Here is a 25,839-nt window from a genome sequence, read left to right on the forward strand (position 1 = left end):
GAACTATACCCAAAATAATTAAAAGAAAAAATGTTTAGGGGGTTTAAAGCTTTAAACCTTTGATCACCCAGAAAACTGAATTATATTTCTTAAGAACTAAGAAAACTACACAGGGAAAAAAATACATGTAACAAATCAGTTACGAGATTTGTACCATCTCACATTAGTTCATCAGGAAGCAGTGTCTGATTTTGATTCCTGACACTGGTTACTTTTACCCATTCTATGGTGTCTTCTATATTCAGTACAGGTAGTCCTCAACGTACAACGCATTTAAGTTATGACGAACCACACGTACAACTGTCCCTTTTTTGTACATCTTTTCATTAGTAAAGTGTACTACGTACAGTGTTGCAGCGCATAACTTGCTGATGTTATACTCAGATGTTCACTTGCAGATATTCAATGGTATAATTTTCTGTTCAAAGCACTGCTGTATAGCAGGCTGCGGCCTAATCTACAATGAAGTCTGTGTTGCTGTCAGTGTAGGGAGTTGTAACAGACAGAAATTTATGCAATGCTCCAGTCTAACGACATATGACAACTGAACTGTGCACCAGCCCAACAGCCGTTACAACTCTGAATTCTTGTTACAACGCTGACACTGACTTCATTGTAATTTTCTTCAGTGTCCTTGGAACACTGCATCTTCCTGGAAGGAAGTTACGGGGAAATGCATGCAGGGTGTCTTAGTCATCTAGTGCTGCCGTAACAGAAATACCACAAGTGGACGGCTTTAACAAACAGAAGTTTATTCTCTCATAGTCTACTAGGCTAGAAGTCCAAACTCAGGGCGTCACCTCCAGGGGAAGGCTTTCTCTGTGGGCTCTGGAGAAAGGTCCTTCTCATCAATCTTCCCCGGACTAGGAGCTTCCCCGAGCAGGAATCCTGGGTCCAAAGGACAGGCTCTGCTCCTGGCACTGCTTTCTTTGTGGTATGAGGTCCCCCACTCTCTCCTCACTTTCCTCTCCTTTTATCTCTTCTAAGATAAAAGGTGGTGCAGGCCACACCCCAGGGAAACTCCCTTTGTACTGGGTCAGAGATGTGACCTGAGTAAGGATGTTACAATCCCACCCTAATCCTCTTTAACATAATCTAATCTTAACCACAGGCAGAGATTAGGATTTACCACACATAGGAAAATTACAATCACAAAATAAAGGACAACCACACAATATTGGGAAGCATGCCCTAACCAAGTTGATATGTATTTTTGGGGGATACAATTCAATCCATGACACAAGGGATTTGGAAGAAATTGTTGAGTTATATGAACATGCTCCAAGCATTTGGTCAGGATAATATGATGGAAGAGATCGCTGGAAAAATTGTCCATATGGCAAGAACACTGAATTTAGAGTTTGCTATCGCGGATGTGGAACAGCTCAGAGATCACGAAGAAGGGGAATTGACAGATCAGGACTCAATGGATTTTGAAAAGGAAAGAAATACTGAATTAGAAAAAAATTATGAAGAAGAGGAAGAGGTTGCCAAAAAATTTTATAGTGAAAGAATTAGCTGAACTTTTTTCTAACTAAACCAGGGGCTTCAGGTCCTTGAAAACATGGACCCAAACACTGACCACTTTGCTAAAGTTGATAGGCAGATTTGGAAAGCTGTGAAATGTTCTCACAAAATATATGAAGGAAAAAAAGGACCATAAGACAACTTTCACTAATTTTCTGACTAGGATGCTATCCCTATTTCTAGAGGTAATCCAGATGATCCAGAACCTTCCACAAGTGGAACTATTACCGCCACCAACAAAATGCCAATGTTGTCCAACTATTCTTCATTATTGGAGCAACAAATTTTTATGATGTGTATTTTTTTATGTATGTATGTATGTATTTTAAAATGTATCTGTAAGTTTGTATGTAATGTTTCCAGCTCAAAAGACAGAAAAAGATCAGATTTATAAAGATACTGATGATAAAAGGCACTAATAATGAAAACTTAGAGAGAGAGAGAGATTCAAATTAAGTCAGAGACAATTTAGGACAGAGTCGTCAGAGCAAAACCCTGTCGTAAGTCGGGGACTACCTGTACTGAAAATAGTATCAGGAGAAATGAGTGAAAGAGAAGCACAAGGAACCCGGCATGTAGAGCCAGTCATCTTTAAAAGAGTGACTGGAAAATGTATTTGTATCAGCGACATCTTCTACTGAGTAAGAAATTTCAATAACTAAAAGCCTCAGTGTCAAACAAGAATACTAGAAATGGAACAACGAGGACACAATGAGACTGTTGAAACATTGTTAAAATTTAACTAATGTCAGTGAACTTGTGAAGAAATTGTCAAATGGGAACCTAGTTTGCTGTGTAAACTTTCACTGAAGACACAATAAAATATTACCTAAAAAAAACAAAAAAGTAAGGTACTGTGAGTATAGTAAAAGCTATGGAGGCATACACTTTAAATGACAGAATTGCATGACACAGACTATCTCAATAAATCTATTAAAATAAATAAAAAGCTTTAGTCCGAGTATAAAAATTGGAGTAACTCATCTCAGGTTTCTACGTAATAGGCATTTGTATGCGTGATTCCACGGAGATTCTTCGTATCCATATTAATTCTCAAATAAAAGAAATCAAATCAAACGTGCTCCAATTTTCAGAAAGGCAAGAATATTGAAACATGAAAATAATCGCTATTATATGCTCAACAAAATAGGAACTGAGAGTACACAGATTCACGGGGAGTGTATATGAAATCATGTTCAATAAAAACAGCAGGGTGTGATATAAAGTACATCTGCTGATTTCAGAAACTTGTTTTACATAAATACAGTAGTTATAAATACAGAATTTATATAAATCAAAGGCGGTTTTAAGTAAAAAGAGTTGTCTTTTTCATTTTCATTATTTTGGAAATAAGAAATGTGGAAATTGTTCTAAGCGATACAACTAATTGGATGCTTTCCCCAGAGTCCTGAGGCAGCAGTCCTTCACCTTTCTCTACACTCCCTAGCGATACGGGTTACCAAATAGTACAAGGGTGGTGTTACTGATGGCAGTGGTCATCTCCTGCATATAGGCGGAGTAGGAACAACAACAACAAAAAAGCAAGCTACCATCGTAGAGCCTTGTTATGTTCTGACTAAATATTCCAAGAGTTTCTGTTTGGTGTCCATCAGACCCCAATACGCTTCTCTTCTCACCACCACCCTCTGAGTCCTAATTTCCAATTACAGTGAAAGCGCAATTTTCTTTCCTTTAGTCAAACTATCAAAGAAGTCTAGGTTAAGAATGTAATGAAATTTACATAGATTAGATTCAGTATTAATTTAGACCCCAAGCAACTGTCAATCAGCATTATATATAACATTCAGTTTTACCACAAAAAGTGTTACCATTGTGATTAGCATGCACTTGGTAAATTATAGAGAGCATATATGTCTAATGTTTATATCCAGATAGCTGAGACCACTTTGATCCACATTAATGGCATACACACCTGCCTAAATGGGGACACTGAAAAGAGCTTGGCTATATCCTACACAGGTATGCCTTTTTTACCCTTTTTTGTAAAATACAGCTAACTTTCCTCTAGGTGAGCCTTAGCTGTGTGACCTTGGGCCTGTTACTTCACTGTGTCCCGGTTTCCCCATTTGTAAAATGGCAGTGGTTATAGCACCTACCTTACGAGGGAGGTCATTAAGAGGGCTAGATAATATACAGAAAGGGCTTAGAACTATGCCTGGCATATAATAAGCACTACATAAGTGTTAGCTGCCATATATGTAACCCAGTGCCGTCGAGTCGATTCCGACTCATAGCAACCCTATAGAACAGAAAAAATATATATATATACTTATATATATTTTTTTAAATAAAGAAACCCTACTGGAAACTTTCTGTCAAGTAATACGTTTTCTCTATAGGAAGTAATTCTTAATTCCACAATATTCTCTGGGTTATTCTGAACATGTATTTATATTCACATACACAGACGTCACGGAAACTGCTAATAATGCACTGATCTTCTTAGTTTTTGCCAAGGTTAAAACGTAAGACGCCAAGAAACTCTGACCTCAGACATTTTTAGCCGACTCCCCTAGAGGTCACATCCTTATTGGTGAAATATTCCAACATAAAATCCCAAGCTTCAGATCTTACTTTGAATCTTATTGCTCGTACGACCTGGGGTTGTTCACCTTGCGGGGAGGGGGGGGGCAGTCTCTGTTCTCAGCTGAATGTAATCAGTTCTACTCTGATTGAATTAATAGGCATTCTGAGAAAGAAAGAGGTCAGCGAGTTCAAAACCAGTACAAGTAATAAAAAGGGTGTTACTTTGCACTCATGGAGATAGGATTTTTCCACAATTAATTTCCATATTATTGCTCAAAGTAGGGCTTAGGAGTTTGACATAGTTTATTCCAAGGCCCTGGATTTATACTTAAGGAACCAAGACCAAGAGAAGTGAGGGCTAACTACTGAGATCACAGCCTCCTGGCTCCACTCTTTGGAGCGTTTTACACAGTGAAGTAGCTGCTATTTCCAGATTACTGGCCTTTCGGAAATTCCGATGTATCCTTTAAAATGGGGAAGCTCCAGGTAAAGTGCATAAATAAATCTCATTTGACAGAAATACAAAATAAATATAGGCAGCTGGAAACAATCCTGGATCTTAAGGTTAAATCAGGCATCAGCCTAAAATCTGTGGCAGCAGTGTCTTATTAAGACTTTTCTCAGCAATACAGAACTCATGAGTCTCCTTAGGCAGGAATGCTATCAGGAACTCCACAACCAAGGCTCAAAAAGATCTGTGGAAATTGCTCAAAAGAGCACAGAACAGAGTGGCACTGCTGACATTCTCTGAGAAACCCCAAAGTGACAGGCTGCATAATTTCATAGCTTTTTTATTTCCTTAAAAAAGCAAGAAGGAAGTGATCTAAAGGTCCTGGGAAGCAGCGTTCACATGCTAAGGATCAAATATGACTTAGTTCAAGGAATTCACCATTTTCTAGAAAGCTGTCTAAAACTGGGATTAAAAGTCTTCGACCATCCACAAAACCAGGCAGGCAGGTCTAGGGAATTTAGCTGGATGAAATGCTTTAGCCTAGCTTTGAAAAAAACAAAACACTCACTTGTTAGAACAACAAGACCTTTGATACTATCTATTTTACTAATCACACAATATACACATGACAGAGAGGACTAACAAACAGCATATTTGGGACTGGAAGAATGTTTAAAGTCACTTGACCAGCTACATACTCTGCTTTCATGAGCCCAGCTGTGAATGCCGCTCTCCACATGTGGCCCTGCAGCTGCTTCAGCGCCGTGGTCTTTCGGTCCAAAGACATCTGCCAGTACACATTGTCCACCACAGCCTGGATCATGTGCTGCCGGTCGTCCGCCCCGTTCCCAGATGCTGCAGGAATCGGAACGGCCCCATCCAGGTGGGAATCCTCTTCAGCCTTTAAGTCATAAATAACATGGAGTTTGCTTTTGGCTTCTTTTAAAAAAAAAAAAAAAAAATCATGCAAAATGAGACCTGAAAGTCAAGCAGACCAAATTTCTTCAACTCTCTATTAGCACCTAGCACTGCTGTAATTAAAATAACACATACTTTGGGGCTGATACGAATGATTCCTAAAATAAACTAGATGATAATTAATAAATTTACATTACTGGTCCTAGATTGTTCGCACTGAAAATTTTTTTAATTTTTATTGTGCTTTAAGTGAAAGTTTACAAATCAAGTCAGTCTCATACAAAAACATATACACCTTGCTACATACTCCCAATTACACTAATGAGACAGCCCGCTCTCTCCCTCCTCTCTTTTCGTGTCCATTTCGCCAGCTTCTAACCCCCTCCACCCTCTCATCTCCCCTCCAGGCAGGAGATGCCAACATAATCTCAAGTGTCCACCTGATCCAAGAAGCTCACTTGTCACCAGCATCCCTCTCCAACCCATTGTCCAATCTAATCCCTGTCTGAAAAGCTGGCTTTGGGAATGGTTCCTGTCTTGGGCTAAAAGAAGGTCTGGGGGCCATGACGACCAGGGTCCTTCTAGTCTCAGTCAGACCATTAAGTCTGGTCTTTTTAAGAGAATTTGGGATCTGCATCCCACTGCTCTCCTGCTCCCTCAGGGGTTCTCTGTTGCATTCCCTGTCAGAGCAGTCATCGACTATGGCCGGGTACCATCTAATTCTCCTGGTCTCCTCCTAGGTCTCAGGCTGATGTAGTCTCTGGTTTATGTGGCCCTTTCTGTCTCTTGGGCTCATAATTACCTTGTGTCCTTGTTGTTCTTCATTCTCCTTTGCTCCAGGTGGGTTGAGACCAGTTGATGCATCTTAGATGGCTGCTTGCTAGCATTTAAGACCTCAGATGCCACTCTCCAAAGTGGGATGCAGAATGTTTTCTTAACAGGTTTTATTATGCCAATTGACTTAGATGACCCCTGAAACCATGGTCACCAAACCCCTGTCCCTGCTACGCTTGCCTCTGAAGCATTCAGTTTATTCTGGAAACTTCTTTGCTTTTGGTTTAGTCCAGTTGTGCTGACCTTGCTTGTACTGTGTGTTGTCTTTCCCTTCACCTAAAGTAGTTCTTATCTACTATCTAGTTAGAAAAGCCCCCCTCCCTCCCCCCTCTTGTAACCATCAAATATTTTCTTCTCTGTTTAAACTATTTCTCGAGTTCTTATAATAGTGGTCTTATACAATATTTGTCCTTTTGCAACTAATTTCACTAAGCATAATGCCTTCCAGATTCCTCCATGTTATGAAATGTTTCACGGATTCATCCTGTATTCTATGTGAATATACCATAATTTATTTACCCATTCATCTGTTGATGGGCACCTTGGTTGCTTCCACCTTTTTGCTATTGTAAACAATGCTTCAATGAACATGGGTGTGCATGTATCTGTTGCCATAAAGGCTCTTATTTCTCTAGGATATATTCCAAGGAGTGGGATTGCTGGATCGTATGGTAGTTCTATTTCTAGCTTTTTAAGGAAGTACCAAATCAATTTCCAAAGTAGTTGTGCCATTTTACATTCCCACCAGCAGTGTGTAAGTGTTCCATTCTCTCCACAAGCCCTCCAACATTGGTTATTTCGTGTTTTTTGGATTAATGCTAGCCTTGTTGGAGTGAGATGGAATCTCATTGCAGTTTTGATTTACATTTCTCTAATGACTAATGATCGTGAGCATTTCCTCATGTATCTGTTAGCTACCTGAATGTCTTCTTTAGTGAAATGTCTGTTCAGATCTTTTGCCTATTTTTTAAATGGGTTATTTGTCTCTTTGTAGTTGAGTTTTTGCAGTATCACGTAGATTTTAGAGGTCAGGTGCTGATTGGCAGTATCATAGCTAAAAACTTTTTCCCAGTCTGTAGGTGGTCTTTTTACTCTTTTGGTGAAGTCTTTGGATGAGCACAGGTCTTTGGTTTTTACGAGCTCCCAGGTATTTAGTTTTTCTTCTGCATTGTTAGTAATGTTTTGTATACTGTTTATGTCATGTATTAGGGCTCCTAATATTGTCCCTACTTTTTCTTCCATGATCTTTATCGTTTTAGGTTTTATATTTAGCCCTTTGATCCATTCTGAGTTTGTTTTTGTGCATGGTGTAAGGTATGGGTTTTGTTTCATTTTTTTGCAGATGGATATCCAGTTATGCCAGCACCATTTGTTAAAAAGCCTGTCTTTTCCCCCATTTAACTGATTTGGGGCCTTTGTCAAATATCAACTGCTCATATGTGGGTGGATTAATGTCTGGATTCTCAATTCTGTTCCATTGGTCTATGTATCTGTTGTACCAGTACCAGGCTTTTTGACTACTGTGGCGGTATAACAGTTCTAAAATCAGGCAGAGTGAGGCCTCCCACTTTGTTCTTCTTTTTCAGTAATGCTTTACTTATCTGGGGCCTCTTTCCCTCCCGTATGAAGTTGGTTTCTTGCAGAAATGTTTTGTAGTTTTCTTTGTATAAGTCTTTTACATCTCTGGTAAGATTTATTCCTAAGTATTTTATCTTCTTGGGGGCTACTATAAATGGTATTGATTTGATGATTTCCTCTTCAATGTTCTTTTTGTTGGTGTAGAGGAATCCAACTGATTTTTTTATTTTTATCTTGTATCCCGATACTCTGCTGAACTCTTCTCTTAGTTTCAGTAGTTTTCTGGAGGATTCCTTAGGGTTTTCTGTGTATAAGATCATGTCATCTGCAAGTAGAGATATTACTTCTTCCTTGCCAATCTGGATGCCCTTTATTTCTTCACCTAGCCTAACTGTTCTGGCTAGGACCTCCAGCACAATGTTGAATAAGAGTGGTGATAAAGGGTATCCTTGTCTGGTTCCCGATCTCAAGGGGAATGCTTTCAGGCCCTCTCCACTTAGGATGACGGTGGCTATTGGATTTGTATAAATGCCCTTTATGATGCTGAGGAATCTTCCTTCTAATCCTATTTTGCTGAGAATTTTTATGATGAATGGGTGTTGAACTTTGTCAAATGCCTTTTCTGCATCAATTGATAAAATCATGTGATTCTTGTCTTTTGTTTTATTTATATGATAAAAAAAATTAAAAAAAAATTTTTTTAATTTATTATTTATATGATGGATTACATTGTTTTTCTAATGTTGAACCATCCCTGCATACCTGGTATGACTCTCACCTGGTTACAGTGAATTATTTTTTTGATATGTTGTTGAATTCTATCGGCTAGAATTTTGTTGAGGATTTTTGCATCTAAGTTCATAAGGGATGACCCAGTGCCATCGAGTTGATTCCGACTCATAGCGACCCTATAGGACAGAGTAGAACTGTCCCCTAGAGTTTCCAAGGAGCGCCTGGCGGATTCAAACTGCTGACCCTTTGGTTGGCAGCCACAGCACTTAACCACTACACCACCAGGGTTTCCTAATAAGGGATATAGGTATGTAATTTTCTTTTTTTTGTAGTGTCTTTACCTGGTTTTGGTATCAGGGATATGCTTGGCTTCACAGAATGAGCTTGGAAGTATTCCGTCCTTTTCTATGCTCTGAAATACCTTTAGTAGTAGTGTTAACTCCTCTGAAAGTTTGGTAGACTCTGCAGTGAAGCCGCCTGGGCCAGGGTTTTTGTTCGGAGTTTTTTGATTACCTTTGCAAGCTCTTCTTTTGTTATGGGTCTATTTAGTTGTTCTACCTCTGTTTATGTTAGTTTAGGTAGGTAGTATATTTCTAGGAATTCATCCACTTCTTCTAGGTTTTCAAATTTGTTACTGTACAATTTTTCATAGCAATCTGATATGGTTTATCAATTCTGTTGTATTTTTTCAAAGAACCAGCTTTTGGTCTTGTTAGTTCTTTCAACTGTTTTTCTGTTTTCTATATCATTTAGTTCTGCTCTAATTTTTATTATTTGTTTTCTTCTGGTGCCTGAGGGTTTCTTTTGTTGTTCTCTTTCTATCTTGTAGGGATAATTCTTCGATTTTGGCCCTTTCTTTCTGTATGTGTTCATTTATTGATATAAATTGACCTCTGAGCACTGCTTTCACTGTGTCCCAAAGGTTCTGATAGGAAGTACTAACACTGAAATTTAAACTCAGTTGTTGTTGTCAGGTGCCATCGAGTCGGCTCTAACCCACAGCAACCCTATATACAACAGAACGAAAACCTAGAGGCATGGTTTATGTGAAAGGAGAAAAAGCATATAATGATATGGTATGGATTGTTGATTCAACAAACCAGGACTTCAATTAAATCTCATCATTCCCTCTGTACTAGAACTAAGGAGGAAACAAAGAATATCTCAGTAAAATCAGTTTATGCCTGGATCCATTGAAAAGAAACTAGCAAAGCACTACCTGGTTCTCATTCAGTTTCCTACAATCTCCTATATCTTGCAAAAATCCTTAACAGCTATTTAGAACGATTACCCTATAGCACCACATGTGTCCAGTATCTAAAGGCTCAATGAGCACATGAAACCAGGTGGGTATGAAGGCAGGGCCACAGGTGAGCTGGGATGGGACATCTGGAGGGGGAGTGTGGGTGTGAGGACCCAGGAGCACTGGGTGCAGGAGGGGTCAGCAGGGACTCTTGCCGAGAGGTGAGAGAAGCTGGAGGATGATGAAGTTATGAGACGCTGTCACTCTGAGAGAGATATTCATGAAAAATGAGATAAGGTTGCATAAAACCTTTTGCATTCCACCCAGAAAGGGCTGAAATTTATAAATACGGGTGTGCAATTTAACCTCTAGAGACAAGGAACTGCTGTGATCTGGCTGTTTAATTACATACTGTAGATTCTCAGCTGTCAAGTCTCTGCAATGTCCGGAAATCCAGGCCACTTATTTCAGGATATGTTCCGAGCACGAGAAGCCCAAGTTTCCAGGCATTTTCAATTCTAAGACACTTGACGATGTGGACGCAAGACAACAGAAATGTCCCAACCTGTTTCCTCAAGAGACTGACATCCTGCTGGCATTCCTCTTCTTCCCAATGTGTTTGCAGATACTCTTTAACATTTTCTTTGATGTAAGGAAATAAAGTGTCCTGGATAAAACAGTAAAAGAAAAAACAAAAGCATTTAACTTTAGTCATCTGCACAAATCAACTTCATCCACAATCTCACTTTAGCCAATCCTAGCGAACAAATCAATGGAACTCTTGAAAATTGCTGTTGTGGACACATGCGTGAGACAGACAGACATGGAGACCAAGAACAAATGAACTAGACCAGGAGTCAGTAAACTATAACCTGCAGGCCAATTCTGTCCGCTGTCTGTTTTTGTAAATGAGTTTTTATTGAACACAGCCACATTCATTTTTTCTTACATAGTGTCTATGGCTACTCTGGGGCAATAATGTGAGAGTTGAGTAGATAGAACAGAGACCATTGGCCTGCAAAGTCTAAAGTATTTACTATCTGGCAAGTTACAGAAAAAGTCTGCCAACTTCCTGAACTAGATTGCTAGACCACAGGTCCTTGAGGGCAGGGATTGAGTGTGTCTGGCTTACGGCTATATGCCCAATGCATACCACAGTACCTGGCACATGTACATAACTCAAGTATCTGCTGAAAGAATGGTGTCCACACATACGAGATGTTTTAAAAAAACTGATCACCATGATTCTTGGAAATCAGACTACCTAAAAGGTATCTTATAAGAAAGAGTGATGAGCAAAACAATTTGGTTAATAAATAACCTGGAAGTAATCCATCGACTCGATGGCACTGTCTATTTATTTTTTTTTAAGTAATCCGTGCATCAGGAACATGATTTATCTTAGGCCAATTTTTTTACATTTATTTGGAAGTATAGCATATGCATCTTTTCAAATTGGATGATGGCAATTTTTTTTGGTGCCTACTATATTTTTACTATATACCACCACCACTCATCTGTCAGTTTGTCCAATACCTAAAGACTCAATGAGCACATGAAGCCAGATGGGTACGAAGGCAGGGCCCCAGGTGAGCTGGGATGGGACATCTGGAGGGGGAGTGTGGGTGTGAGGACCCAGGAGCACTGGGTATAAGAGGGATCAGCAGGGACTCATGCCAAGAGGCGAGTGAAACTGGAGGACGATGAGCTTGCGTGTTGCTCTGATGCTGGAAGCTACGCACCAGTATTTCAAATATCAACAAGGGCACGCATGGTGGACAGGTTTCAGTGGAGCTTACAGACTATTATGAAGAAAGGCTCAGCGATCTACTTCTGAAAATTAGTCAATGTAAAGAAAAAGCCCTTATTAATAAGGCACTAGCACGCACTATTACCAAATTATTTGTGCCAAGTAAAACATAAGCCTCTTCCAATTAGTGCTGACCAGAACCACCCTATGGTCCAGCTTCGTGAACAGCGCAGGTGACAACACTTTCAAATCCACTGATTGATGCTTTCTGACTCCATTCTCCTTTAAACTGGGCAAGAATCACCCATGGCTCAAATTTAGTGATAAATAATAGCAGAGAAGTTCCCAGAGGATAAATCACAAGCACAGCCAACTCACTCAAACAACACTCACTGAGGGCCTACTGAGTGCCAGCCACTTCCCACACTTATAAACATAGCCCCTGCCCTTGGGTAATTTGCAGCAGTAAAAGGTGCACAGTTTCAAATGATTAATTCTGAACTTTTGGGGTAAGTTTTAGAAGCTGGAGATTACTTTAGAATCCCTGAGCATCCAATCTGCCTTTCTCACCATATGTACAGCCCCACTCTGTACTGAGTAAACACATAAAGCTACGTAACAGGGCTAGAACTTGGTATAACATTTGAAATATTATCTGTTGTCTGCAAAAATGCTACTGCATAACATAAAAGTACATGGTGCAAACACCTAAATTTTAAAGATCTTAATGTTTCAACAAATACTTACTAAGCATCTACTATGTAAGATAACTATACTTTTAAGTTGTTTATAATCTAGTGGGGGAGATGAACAGAAAAACCAGTAATTACAGCATAGCCTGACGTATGCTATATGATACCACCTAAGAATGCTCTAAAATAAGACTTTTTTAAGTTAGTATTTACTGCCCAACCCCGCCCAGTGAAAAATTTGCAGGCTTACAAAATAATTTCAGAAATAATGTGATGATAAATGTTTTAACTTCAGTTACAATCCATTTATGGATAATTTCAGAATACTATAAAATGAAAAAAAAATGCCATAATAAACTCAGGATTCTATAAATAAATGTGAGTATTTTTAGTCTGCCCAGCACCTAAGGGGTTGCTACAGTTTAGCAGTACAAAAGGCTATAGAACTAAATGAGGGTATTTGTATTTCAGGGGCCTATGATTGAAGTCCACCGAACGCTCGAGGGGATACTATACAAGCAGCAATTTATACTACTGTACACAGCTTAATGGTAGCTTTCTAAAAGGGTTCCATTAAGCACCACAAAATTTCTAAACAGCTAATTAAAGAAGTTGCCTTTACATATGTTTAGAAGTCCAAATATGCATTTGCTTTATGGTTAAGTGGTTGTTTTAATGAAAATGTCATAGAATCAATAAAAATAAAATTGTTGCTATAATATTTACTCAAGTCTCCTTTGAAGAAAATGGGTAATAAAAAGGTGCCTCCTAAAAATAATACTTAAATTAAAATAAAAAAACTTTTAAAAGCCTTCCAAGGGAACTACACAGTGCAAATGATTTACAAGATTTACGACTTACAATTTTTTCAGTCAGAAAGTTAAACAACATAAAGGCAATACTGGTGCCACAATGGTTGAGAGCTCGCCTGCTAACTAAAAGGTTGGCAGCTCAAACTCACTAGCCACTCCACAGGAGAAAAGACCTGGTGATCTGCTCCCATAAGGATTACAACCTAGGAAACCCTATCCGGCAATTGTACTCTGTCATACAGGGTCCCTGTGAATCAGAATTGATTCGAAGGCACATAACACCACTACCACTACAGTACTTCTCCATTAATCTAAGGACAAAAAGACAAAGCAAAATTAAGTAGCTAGATGATTCTTAAAAATAAATCATATTCTCTAAACAATAATTTTAAAAAGGTTATAAACAGAGCATAGAGTAGAATCCTACTTTTGGTAATACCTAATGAATAGAACAAAATCTGGGAAAACATGTATCTAAATGTTTATAAAGATTCTCTGAGTCCTAAGATTATAGGAATAAAAAAATTTTTTTGCATACCTATTTTCCACAATGAAAATGTATACTCTTACTAGAATAAAAAAAAAAATTTAGTTTTAGTAAAAAAAAAACAAACATATCATAGACTGCCTATAGTGTTTCAAATAAAGCTGTCCCCTACAAAAGCAAATATATTACAGATTATTTATCCTAAGATTAAAATTAGGGAAAACTAAATGCTCTGGACAAGAGCAATCAGTTATCTGTGGCAATACGGCTAAAGAGTTTAGTAAAACCCAAATTCCAACCAGAATGACCAGAGTGGCCTCAAAGAGAACAGAGCTATAGCAACACAGGTAGTTAATCAGCTATGTTTAATAAATGTGAAGACAGACCACATTTGTGGTGGCTTTTTTTTTTTTTTTAGAGAATGAGAATAAGAAAAAACATAGCATTGTATCTCAAGTGTCAAAGTGACTTTCTCCGATGATACTACTAGCAAGTATTTTTCTAAGGCCAGCCTTTTCATACAGCTTTCCCAATATGATTTTACTGTCAGATCTCTGTGGTAACAATATTGTTGTTGTTAGTTGCCGTCCAGTCGATTCCAACTCACGGGGACCCGTGTGTGCAGAGTAGAACCGCACTCCATAGGATTTTGCAGGCTGTAACCTTTCGGAAGCAGACCGACAGACCTTTCTTCAGGGGCACCTCTCAGTAGGTTTGAACCTTTCAGTCAATAGTTGAGCACTTAATCAACTGTGCCACCCAGGGAATCCCCCCCAAAAAAGCTCCTAAATCAAGAAGCTGAAAAGACAGAGTATTAAATTATAACAGTGACCTATCTGAGTTAAAAACATTTAAAATGCTTTGGATGAAAGGCTATCTTAATAAAGCATAGTAAGAATATTCGTATATGACAGCATACATAACACTTTGTTTCTAAAAATTTTAAAGAAAGCTGCCCCCTACCAAAACAACAAAACACTTCATTTTTTATATATGTGAATTATAATCCTTCCCTTCCTCTTTCAGCAACAGTAATTCAATTCAAACCATCTCCGAGCCCCAATTTCATTAAGATTCACCTTGCAGAGAGGTCACAATGATCAAATCAGATTTATGCTATTGTGAACATCTTCGTTTCCTTCAGATCTCTTGATCTGCAGCAGTTTGACCGCTGCCTCTGAAAATGTGGCCACCAAACCCTGAAAAACAAAAAGCCTGCAGCCATGGTGTAACCAGAGCAAAGGGAAGCAGGCATATCACCTCCTTATGCCAGGCTCTTTACCTCTACTAACACAGCCTGGCACAGAACGCATTCAAAGGCTGGCTACTTCTCTTTCTATTGTTATTACTATTTACTTCTATTGCTGTTTTTGCTATTGTTGCCGCATCTCTAAAAATGGTTTTCCAAGTTTTACCTAAACACTTCTACCAGTGGTAATTTACTGCCTCTTGCAGTGGTCCACACCATCTGCCAGATAGCTTCAGCAGTTGTGGTATTAGAACTGTCTCTTAAATAACCTTCCTGAAGACCATACTAGGAAATACCAAGAGAAGTTTCAGTGTTCTGGTTGTTCCACGGGCCACCAGTGCTTAGAATTATGCCTCTGTTGTCCCCATCTTCACGGTGTAAGCAGGGAGAGTCCCATAAAGTGTACGTCCCCTCTGAAAGCTGAGGCCTTCAGGAATGAACAATAGATTTCATTATCTGCATCCGAAATGAATTAATAAGTGTCTTGCTGATAAGACAAAGGTGTCTCCTCAATCTCATTAAGGAGATTAAACCGCAATTAAAGAAAGATAAACTATAATCTAATTAATTATAATTAATCACACTGCACAAGGGAATGTTGTCATTACCTGAGGCCAGGGTGGGGATATGATTTTAAAAAAAGAGATACCAAGCAGACAGGTTATCTTATCAGCCTCTCCAATGAGCTCCAGAGAGAGAAGAGAAACGAATTCACATTTATCTTCTTGAATCCAATTAACAGCTCTGCAAAGTAGGCCTGATTTGACCCCTTTTTATAGGGTCACTATGATCCAGAATCAACTCAATGGCCACAGAGTTTGGTTTCATTGGTTCTATAGATGAAGCTGAAGTTCAAAGAGGTTTCACAGCTGGTAGGGAGTAAAGCCAGGCCTCAACCCCAGGCCTATCGACTTCCAAAGCTTGGGCCCAGACAGCTCTGGTGGGTTGATGACTTCCGACAACACAAATCATTCGGACCGCCCAGCTCCTTGGATCCTGATAACATATTCCATATGGGAACTTCTGGAGCCCTGGTGACACAGTGGCTAAGCATTTGGCTGCTAACCAAAAGACTGGCAGTTGGAATCCACCAGCTGCTCCTTGAAAACCCTATGGGGCAGTTATACTCTGTCCTGTGGTGTCACTAGGAGTCGGAATCAATTTGACAGCAATGAGTGAGAGAACTTCTAATACAACTTTGGTTTTCCAAAGAGACTTCATACTGAGAAAATAAGAGATTTTGTCTCACTTAGCAGTTCTACAACATTTCCAATGAAGTAACAGTAGTATTAATACAAGTCCCTGGGTGATGCAAACTGTTAATGTGCTTGGCTGCTAACCGAAAGGCTGGAAGTTCCAATCCACCAGAAACACCTTGGAAGAAAGGTCTGGCAATCTACTTCCAAAAAGTCAGCCATTAAAAACCCTATGGAGCACAGATGTACTCTGACACACACGGGGTTGCCATGAGTTAAAGCTGACTTGATGGCAACTGGTGGTAGTAGTAATTAGTAATATCAGGAGTAACTGTCAACATTTCCTAAATCCTTATTCTTACAGGCTCTTCCCTTCTCTATCTAAACTCACTCTTTAGTGATCTCATCCAATCCCATGATTTTAAATACCATGTATATGCTGAAGACATCCAAATTCATAGCTCTAGCCCACAGCCCAGACTTCTTACCTGAACTCCAGACTGATTTTTTCCAACTGCCTACTCCACTTGGATATCTAATCCCAACCTACCCTCATCTGAAACTAAACATGTCTGTAACTAAATTCTTGACTCTACCCCTTAATCCTGCTCTTCCCACATTGCCGCATCTCAGTAAATGGCATCTCCATCCCTCTACGTACTCAGACCAGAAGCCTTAGTCATGTCTGACTCCTCTCCTACACATCCAGTCAATCTATCAACAAATCCTGTCACTCTACCTTCAAAATATACCCAAAATTTAATAGTTTCTCAAGACTGCCACTGCTACCACTCAAAATTTATTCAATGAAATGACTGAATGATGGCCTGCATGATCACATTTCAATCCTCAAAATAACCTTATAAAGCCAGTACTATTTACTCATTTTACAAAGGCATTTAAACATTAAGTATATTAATAAACTGGGATTATGGTTTGTCAATCTAGTTCTTTTTGTGAGTTTTGAGTTTAAAGAGATTCCCAGAAGCTGATCACCTGAGGTAAAAAGATCTAATTTAGCTTACTGAACCTACAAAGACTGGGAGCCATACAAGGCCCAGCCCAGGGAGTCAGCCAGCCTCTTGGTGCAGAATAGCTTAACTGCCAAACACTGGTCTGACCGTGAACTCCTCTCCCAAGTCTCACCAAGGTCCCAGTGCTGGGATTACCACTAGTTTACAAACTGGTTGCCTCAGTCTTCCTTTACTTAGTAAAGGAGTACCAACTCTACACTTTTTAGATTTAAAAGGAACCTGTTACAAGACCACATAATGAATCATTGAAAACAAAATCAAGTTAAGAAATGAGCCCTTGGGCAAGGAAACTAGATTAACGAAAACGTAACAACCACACCAGAAATGAGAATGTTCACACATGGCGAAGAATATAACCAATGTCACTGAACTATTTGTATAGAAATTGTTGAATGGGAACCTAAACTGCTGTGTAAATCTTTACCAAAAACACAACAAAATAATAATAAACTGGGTATGTGCTTGTCAGCAAATGTGTTTTTTAGTTATATGATTCATTTTTTATTTTGTTTTTCCTATAGTTCTTTTTCTGTTCCTTTCTAATGTCCTTGAAATATATTTTAGTTGTAATGGAAAATGGCAATCATAATAAAAAAGTCAGTGCAGATTTCTGAAAGGGTTTTTGTATAAGTTTTATAAAGAATTTGGAAGAGAACAGGTTAAATTTAAAAATTTCAGTATTTTGGATATCAGTGTTCCTCATGAAGATACACTTCTCTATTCAATTTTAATATCTTTCAGATTTGTAAAACCATAAGTCTTATATGCCATTCTACTAAGAAATGTCTACATGTGCCCACTATGTGATTTCAAACATAAACGAAGCATGGTAAAGATTATTGTTTAAAATATATTTTTAAAAAAGAAATGAACCTTTTGTGTACATATCTAGAAGACAAAAAATGCTTTCTGACTTAAAGACATTCTGTCTTTGAAAAGAAACCCATGTTTCTGAAATGGAATCCCCTGGGAAGGGTCCACAGAGGCTCCATGAGGGCTTCTGAAGACAGAGGAACTGACTCTCCAAACAAGTTTTTCGTGACATGATGGAGAACTGGGTACAACAGGCCTCTACCTCTGCCACCAAAAGCAGTTTTGAAAGTTAAATGAGTTGATAGTATGGAATTCAAAAGTCTTACACAAAAAGTTTTTACTGTTAAAAAAGAAAAAAAAGTTTTTTTGCATTAGTGGAGAAGTGATACCGGGTGAGCTATAAGGATAGAAAGTTTTAAGAGCCATCATGCAAGGTAAGAGTAAGGCTTTTTCAATGCTAAGTTCAGGGTATCCTTTAAAAAGTTTATCTGGTCAAGATAAAAAAGCCTAAGTATAAAAAACAAATAGGGGTTATATATTAAAATTAGTGCCTCTTTTTTGGCTGATTTGACTAATGACTTTACTGTATTAATCAAGCTCTTAAATAGTCATCTCTGATTGGTAGAAGCATATGGAACTTTTACTCTCTACATTATACTGTTCTGTAATGTTTATAACTTTCTAACAAGCATGAATTAATATTTTTTAAAAAAGTTTATCTTCACATTAACACACAGGTTCCTACAGAATAATATATTTAGCTTTTTGCCTTCTTTGGTAATAAAATTTTCTCTTATAGTTTTTAATTTTCCATTGCCAAACTGATTTCTTCCTCTAACCAAATATTTGCTAACCACTTCACTCCCACTAAGATGCCTAAGATAAAAAAAAAAAGAAAACAACAGATGTTGGCAAGGATGTGGAGATACTGGAACCCTTACCCATTTCTGGTGGGAATGCAAAATGGTATAGCTGTTCTGGAAAACAGTGTGTTGATTCCTCAAAAAACTAAAAACAGAACTACCATATAATCTAGCAATTCCACCACTAGGTATATATCCAAAAGACTTGAAAGCAGGGACTCAAAGAGAGACTCTTACACCAAAGTTCACTGAGGCACTATTCACAATAGCCAAAAGTTAGGAACAACCTAAATACCCATCAAGATAAAAGGATAAACAAAATGTGGTATACACAATTCAATGGACTACTACTCAGCAGAGGGGAGAAATGAAGTCTTGATACATGCTATAGTATGGATGGAGCTTGAAGACATCATGCTGAGCAAAATACGCCAATCACAAAAGGACACTGTATGACCTCACACACATAAAAAGACAAGAAAAGGCAAATGTATAGAAGCCAAAGTTTATCAGTGCTTACCAAGGACCGGAGGGAGGAGGGAAAGGGGGAGGTTAACTGTGCTAAAAAAAATTACACTTATTAAGGGTAGGGCTGCACAGCCAATTATTGTAATTGCTGTAACTTGTACACCTGTAAAAAGTTGATTTGGTACAAGCTGTGTGACTAATACATTCACAAAAACGACAAAAAAAAAGTAGCTACTGAGGTTGCTTATGTACGACCAAATATCTCCTGGGATTTGGTTCCTTGGTTTGGAGGTTTAGGGTCATGGTTTCATGGTACATCCCAGTTAATTGGCTTAATAAAGTATTCAGAGCTTCTGTTCTCTCTCCTAGTTCACTGCATAGGTCCTGGGGTCTTTAAAGCTTGCAAGCGACTATCCAAGACACAAAAATTGGTCTCTGGAACAGAGGAAGAACGGGAGTCAGGGATAGAAGAGGGAATAGAATGTGTGGCTAATTGCCTCCATGAAGAAGTGCCTCCTTTGTCCTGAGACAAGAAGAACTGGATGGTGCTTGGCTACTATTACTGAACATTTCGATCAAAGGTTCCATAGAAGAATCCTGATCAAAAGAAGGAAAATGCAGAACAGAATTTCAAATTCTCATGTAATCCAATCTTTCTGAAACCATGGAGGGCGATGAATCCTTGGAACTATTGCCCTGAAATAATCTTTAAACCTTAAACCCTGCAGTCATCTTAAAATTGTACAATAGTTTGTTTAGCTTAACTAGTAAAAAAAAAAATGCCTGCCTTGAGCATTACACTCTTTTAAGAACTATCTATACAGGATCAAACTGACAAGAGCAACTCAAGATTAGAGAGGAACCTTAGGGGGCCATGAGTTTGTTACTGAGGAACAACTCAGAAAACGAGGGTGAGGATGGTTGTACAACTTGAAGAATGTAATCAATGTCCCTAAATTGTGCACATAGAAACTGTTGAATTGGTATATGTTTTGCTGTATATATTCTCAACAACAGCAAAATAAATATAATTTAGAAGGAAAAAATCCCAACTGTTTATTACAAATGTCCCTATGATACAGACATTTCACTTAAATGTCTACTGCCATCAATTATCTAGAAATTAAGAGGAGGTGGAAAGGAGTGGTGGAGGGGGGAGTCCACAAGGGAATTTTAGAGATCTCCCAGAAATTTTCACACCTATCATCCTGCTATCCTGCATATATCCATAACTCCATTATTTTCCAAACATTCTATTTGTCCTTTAAGAAATGTACTTTTGTTTTACAGTTCAGTTCTTGAAGACAATTTGCAAAAGCTAGGGAGAACACCACTCCATTAATGTTTTGGTGTCCAACGAGACTAATTTCGCTTTCTTAATCTCTTTTGTATAGAACTTTACTGATCCATTTTCCCTGACCTTTGAGAGGTTTTGATTCTATAAACGATAGACTTCCTCTAATTCATTCATACTTTCTAGCTTGGTCTGCTTTATCACCCCAAGTAAGTTTTTGAAATGCCACTCTCCTGAAGATTCAAAAAGCATTATTTGTGTATATATGTGCATACATGTATATGATCTAAAGGCTCTGAGAAGTCAAATAGTAAAAAAAAAAACTAAACCCTTTGTTGTCAATTCATAGTAACCCTGCAGGACAGAGCAGAGCTGTCTCAGGGTTTCCAAAGCTGTAAGCCTTTATGGAAGCATACTGCCACATCTTTCTCCTGCGAAGTGGCTGGTGGGTTTGGTCCACCAGCCTTTCAGTTAGCAGCCAAATGCTTAACCACTGCACCACCAGGGTATCCTAGTTGAACATAATTTGTCCTGCATTTCCCAAAAATCCATTTAACAAAGGAATTATTTTTTGCAATCTTGCATAATTACTATAAACATCCCACAGACTTAATGTTCTTCTGAACATACTTTTAGAAATGTTGGTTTTGACAAATTCATTTGTAACAAATGAACAATATGTTTTGAGTGCTAAGTAATGTCTTAGTTATCCAGTACTGCTCTAACAGAAACACCATAAGTGGATGGCTTTAACAAAGAGAAATTTATTCTCACAGTCTAGTAGGCTAGAAGCCCAAATTCAGAGCATCAGCTCCAAGTGAAGGCTTTCTCTCTCAGCTCTGGAGGAGGGTCCATGTTATCAATCTTCCCTTGGTCTAGGAGCTTCTCTACACAGGAACCTCAGGTCCAAAGGACATGCTCTGCTCCAGGCACTGCTTTCTTGGTGGTATGAGGTTCCCATGTCTCTCTGCTCACTTCTTTTATATCTCAAAAGAGATTGGCTTAAGACCAAAAACCAAACCCACTGCTGTCCAGTCAATTCTGACTCATCTTGTAGATCTCATCAATATAACTGCCACTAATCCGTCTCATTACATCACAGTGGTAGGATTTACAACACAGGGAAATCATATCAGATGACAATATGGTAGACAATCATACAATACTGGGAATCATGACCTAGACAAATTGAAAGATATTGGGGGGGGGGCCGTCATTCAATCCCTGAGAGTTATCTAGTGCTGATATAAAAAAACACAAGTGGATGGCTTTAACAAAGAGAAATTTATTCTCTTATAGTCTAATAGGCTAGAAGTCTGAATTCAGGGTGCCAGCTCCAGGGCAAGGCTCTCTCTCTGTTGGCTCTTGGGGAAGATCCTTGTCATCAATCTTCCTCAGTCAAGGAGCTTCTCAGTCCAGGGACCCTGCTATTCTCTTGGCTCTTGTTTCTTGGTGGTATGAGGTCCCCATGTCTCTCTGCTCACATCTCTCTTTTATACTTCAAAAAATATTTATTTAAAACACAACCTAATCTTGTAGATTGAGCCCTGCCTCATTAACATAACTGCCTCTAATCTCACCTCATTAACATCATAGAGACAGGATTTACAACACAGGAAAATCATACCAAATGACAAAATGGTGGACAATCACACAATACTGGGAATCAGGGCCTAGTCGAGGTGACACATATTTTGGGGGACACAATTCAATCTAGACAAGTAATAAACACTGCCCTATTAATTAGAATATTGTGAATTGAACATGTCTGCAAAAAATGTGTCGTAAATCCTAGCCTCTATGCCTGTGGTTGGAAACCCTGGTGGTGCAGTGGTTAAGAGCTACGACTGGTAACCAAAGGGTAGGCAGTTCGAATCTACCAGGTGCTCCTTGGAAATCCTATGGGGCAGTTCTACTCTGTCCTATAGGATTGCTATTTTTTTAAATGCCTGTGGTTATAATCCCATCTGGGAATGGGTAGTCTTTATGTTAATGAGACAGGATCAGCATAGGGTATATCTTCAATCTCTTTTGAGATATAAATTAAACAAGCAAGTGCTTGAAGTGCTTACTGATAAAGATCAAAGACTACAACCATCAGTACAGATTACACTTTAACATAAACAAAACAAAAATCCTCATAACTGGTCCAATAAGCAACATCATGATAAACGGAGAAAAAACTCCAGTTGTCAATGATTTCATTTTACTTGGATCAACACCCACGGAAGCAACAGTCAAGAAATCAAACTACTTTCCGAAACGGGCAAATCTGCTGCAAAAGGCCTCTTTTCGGTGTTAAAAAGCATAGATGTCACCTTGAGGACTAAGGTGGGCCTGACCCAAGCCATGATATTTTCAGTCGCGTCATATGCATACAAAAGCTGGCCGGCGAATAAGGAAGACCAAAGAACTGAAGGCTTTGGATCATGCTGTTGTAAAGAACAGTGAATACACATACCATGGACTGCCAGAAGAACTAACAAATCTGTCTTGGAAAAGATGTACAGCCACATGTTCCTTAGAAGCAAGACTGGCAGTCTGACTCCAGAGCCACATTCTCTACTTCTATTTAGAAGACAAGAATGACTTCCTATAAAGACTCTAGGATGAGTGGTTTCCAAACCTATTTAATCATCAGAATCACCTGAAATGCTCAGTCTAGCACTAATGACTCTGAATTCCCAGGCACAAGGGCCCAAAAACTACACTTTTAACAATCTCCGCAAATTTTTCTTTTGCAGTCTTCCTTGAATGTGCCTAAAGACTAGTGACAAACTCAAAAAATTAGATTTAGGTCACTAAGGCACCCTTACTTTCAGTATGATCCTAAAATAATTTTGCCATAGACAAAGATTCCAAGAAGTAACCTATAATATCATCTAGAAGAAGACACAATGGGGAGAAAAGGATGTTACTGTTTTGTTACAAAACTGGATATGTATTATCTTATTCCCCAAATAAACTTCCCCAAAAGTGTACCTATTTTATGTTGTGTCACTACCTCTCCTGATTGGTTTCCTGATTAAGAGGTAGGAAATGAAGAGCCACAGTGGAGTTCATAAACCACAAAAATGGGGAGTCCTTTTTTTCCTCTGAAAACTTCAAGAAAGTAGTTATTTTTGTCACAATCAACAGGAAAAAGAAAGTCAACCCAATTACCAGCATTTGGTAATCTTGATAACGCCAAACCGGGTTTCTTAAAACTCTAGGCTAAAATATCAAGGTCCTAAGATTCTTATAAAAAAATCTGAAAGTGGTGGTTGTATTGGAGTCCTGAAAGTTAACAATGCACACTGATTTTATATTATAACCTATATCAAGAAAATCATTCTTCATAGGTGAATTTTGTTTAATAAAACTAAAATAGAAAAATTTTAAAGATTCTTCAGTTTGTTGGAAGATGGGTTTTTCCTACTTTGTAAAAATAAATTTTTGACTATTATTATATGCAAGCACCTCTAGTTAATACTTTTATGCTATCTGAATTCTTAAGCCTCTGGGAATCAAATAAAGACAAACCTAGGCATTCCTTAAAAAATTATACTAACATTTGATATTTATTCTGATAAAAGAATACGTAAGAACATACATACGAAGGGAGTCTACTTTCATTTATAACGCAAAGTTCTGAGCTTATGAATTAGGTATGGACAAGTGTTAACAGTGACTTCCTAGGAAGAATGCTTTGGATGGTTCGATTAAGCAGATCGAGAGCTTCAAGGTCCATGGTTTCCACTCCACGTAAAGTGGTCGGGATTCCGAAGTGTTCTATAGCTCAATAAAATCACCGCTATGGACCACAGACTGTGCAAAGTCGGCCTGTAACAGCCACAGTGGGAATACAGCAACTATGATCGCCGAAGATACCAAGGCTTCTTAAAGTCATCTTGACACTTCAATCTTCCCCTTTTTCGAGGACTAACCCGCAGCCATGCCGCGCCGGAGCTCCACGGCCGGGCGACTACGGGGCGCGCACCTGCCGGGGAAGAGCGCCCAGGCCTCCCCTCAGCCGTTCTCCTCGGCTTTCTCGCCACCACCTCCACCCCTTCCCATCCACTGCATCTCACCAAAGAGCACGGAAGGAAGTGGGAGGGAGAAGATGGTACAGCATCCCCCGCATCCCACCGCAGCCTATTTCCCTCCCATTCCACACCGGGTGCAAAGCCACACCGACTCTCCTTGTGCCTCCAGTGCAAGGTCTGCAATACTCTAAAAAAATTTTTTTGTTTTTAAGCACAAGTAACTTCCCCGCTCCCTTCCGCCCCTCACCTTCACGAAAGCAAGCGGGGTTGTGGTACCTTCGATATCTAACAGGATCACAGTGACTTCGGCGGGCACCGAAAGCACGACCATTTCCCTGCCGGATACTACTACCAGAATCGGCCTACTGGTAGGGAGGGCGGAGAGTGGCGGCGGCTGCAACCCTCAGAACGGTCCTGGGCTCTCTACAGCCCCGAAAAATGTTGGAGCCGACAAATACGTGCGGCCTAAAGCGCGGAGGGCAGAGGCCACCACGACGCAGCTAGAAATGAAGAACGCTGCCGCACAGGGGAACTGAACTCGCGAGCTGTGCAGGTCAGGAGGCCAAGACCACGTGGGTAAGAAAAGAGGGCGGCCCCGCGGGGATCCGAGGGGCGGGGGGAGGAAAAGCGCCAACGCCGATTGGCCGCCAGAAAGCCTCTAAGCTGATCCATCAAAATGGGCCTGGCGTGGGCGGGAACAAAGAAGCGAACGCGGGAGCACGGTGCGCGGGTGCGCGCTCTCCACAGACTGGTTGAGCGAGCGGGAGAGGCCTGGGGCACGTGCAGACTGGAGCCCCGCGAGTGGCGCGCCGGGGATGTGAGTGCCCCTTGCCCTCTACAGCACCTAACCCCTCCCCGCCCACCACCTCCACTTTTTCATATTTACAGTTATCTGACCAGGCCCCCGCCCCTCCTCCCTTCCTCAGCGCGCAGAAGAGGCCGCGTTGAGTTCTGGTTTTCCTGACTGCGTTGGTCCCGGTTCCAGTGTATCGGCTGAGGCAGGCCCGCCGCGCCCCCTCGCCGGCGCGCCTGTGGCGGTAGCGGAAGAGGCACCCGCGCCTCGCCGCTGCCCGAAAGGGTTGCCGGGCACCCGCTTCCTGTTCGGCTGGTTCCAGCCAGCTCGAGGACAAAACACGCGTGCGCGCGGCGGAAGGGCGCGCTCGCCGCCTCGGCCACGAGCGTCGGGCGCAGTCAGCCTTTCTCCGGAGCAGCTTGGCCACGGTTTTAAACGATAGCAGCAGCCACCGCAGCAGCTCCGCACTGGGGGACCGAGGGAGAAAAAAGGCAGGGTTGACGGCTGTTTGCTAGGAGTGGGCTGGATCGGAC

The 25,839-nt window shown here is 39.9% G+C and overlaps 1 protein-coding gene across 1 annotated transcript in view; it reads right to left on the reverse strand.

The window, feature by feature from the left end:
- Nucleotides 1-25,057, reverse strand: part of ENOPH1 (enolase-phosphatase 1) — a 32,836-nt gene extending 7,779 nt beyond the window's left edge. Inside the window, exons 1-3 of the mRNA XM_049885887.1 lie at nt 24,761-25,057; nt 10,396-10,497; nt 5,224-5,426 (exon numbers count right to left, since the gene is read on the reverse strand). Of these exons, the coding sequence (XP_049741844.1) occupies nt 5,224-5,426; nt 10,396-10,497; nt 24,761-24,844 (389 nt within the window). The 5' untranslated portion in view covers nt 24,845-25,057. The remainder of the gene's footprint in view (nt 1-5,223; nt 5,427-10,395; nt 10,498-24,760) is intronic.
- Nucleotides 25,058-25,839: the final 782 nt, after the last annotated feature.

The sequence above is a fragment of the Elephas maximus genome, chromosome 5 (assembly GCF_024166365.1).
Source record: "Elephas maximus indicus isolate mEleMax1 chromosome 5, mEleMax1 primary haplotype, whole genome shotgun sequence".
Taxonomy (NCBI): Eukaryota; Metazoa; Chordata; class Mammalia; order Proboscidea; family Elephantidae; genus Elephas; species Elephas maximus.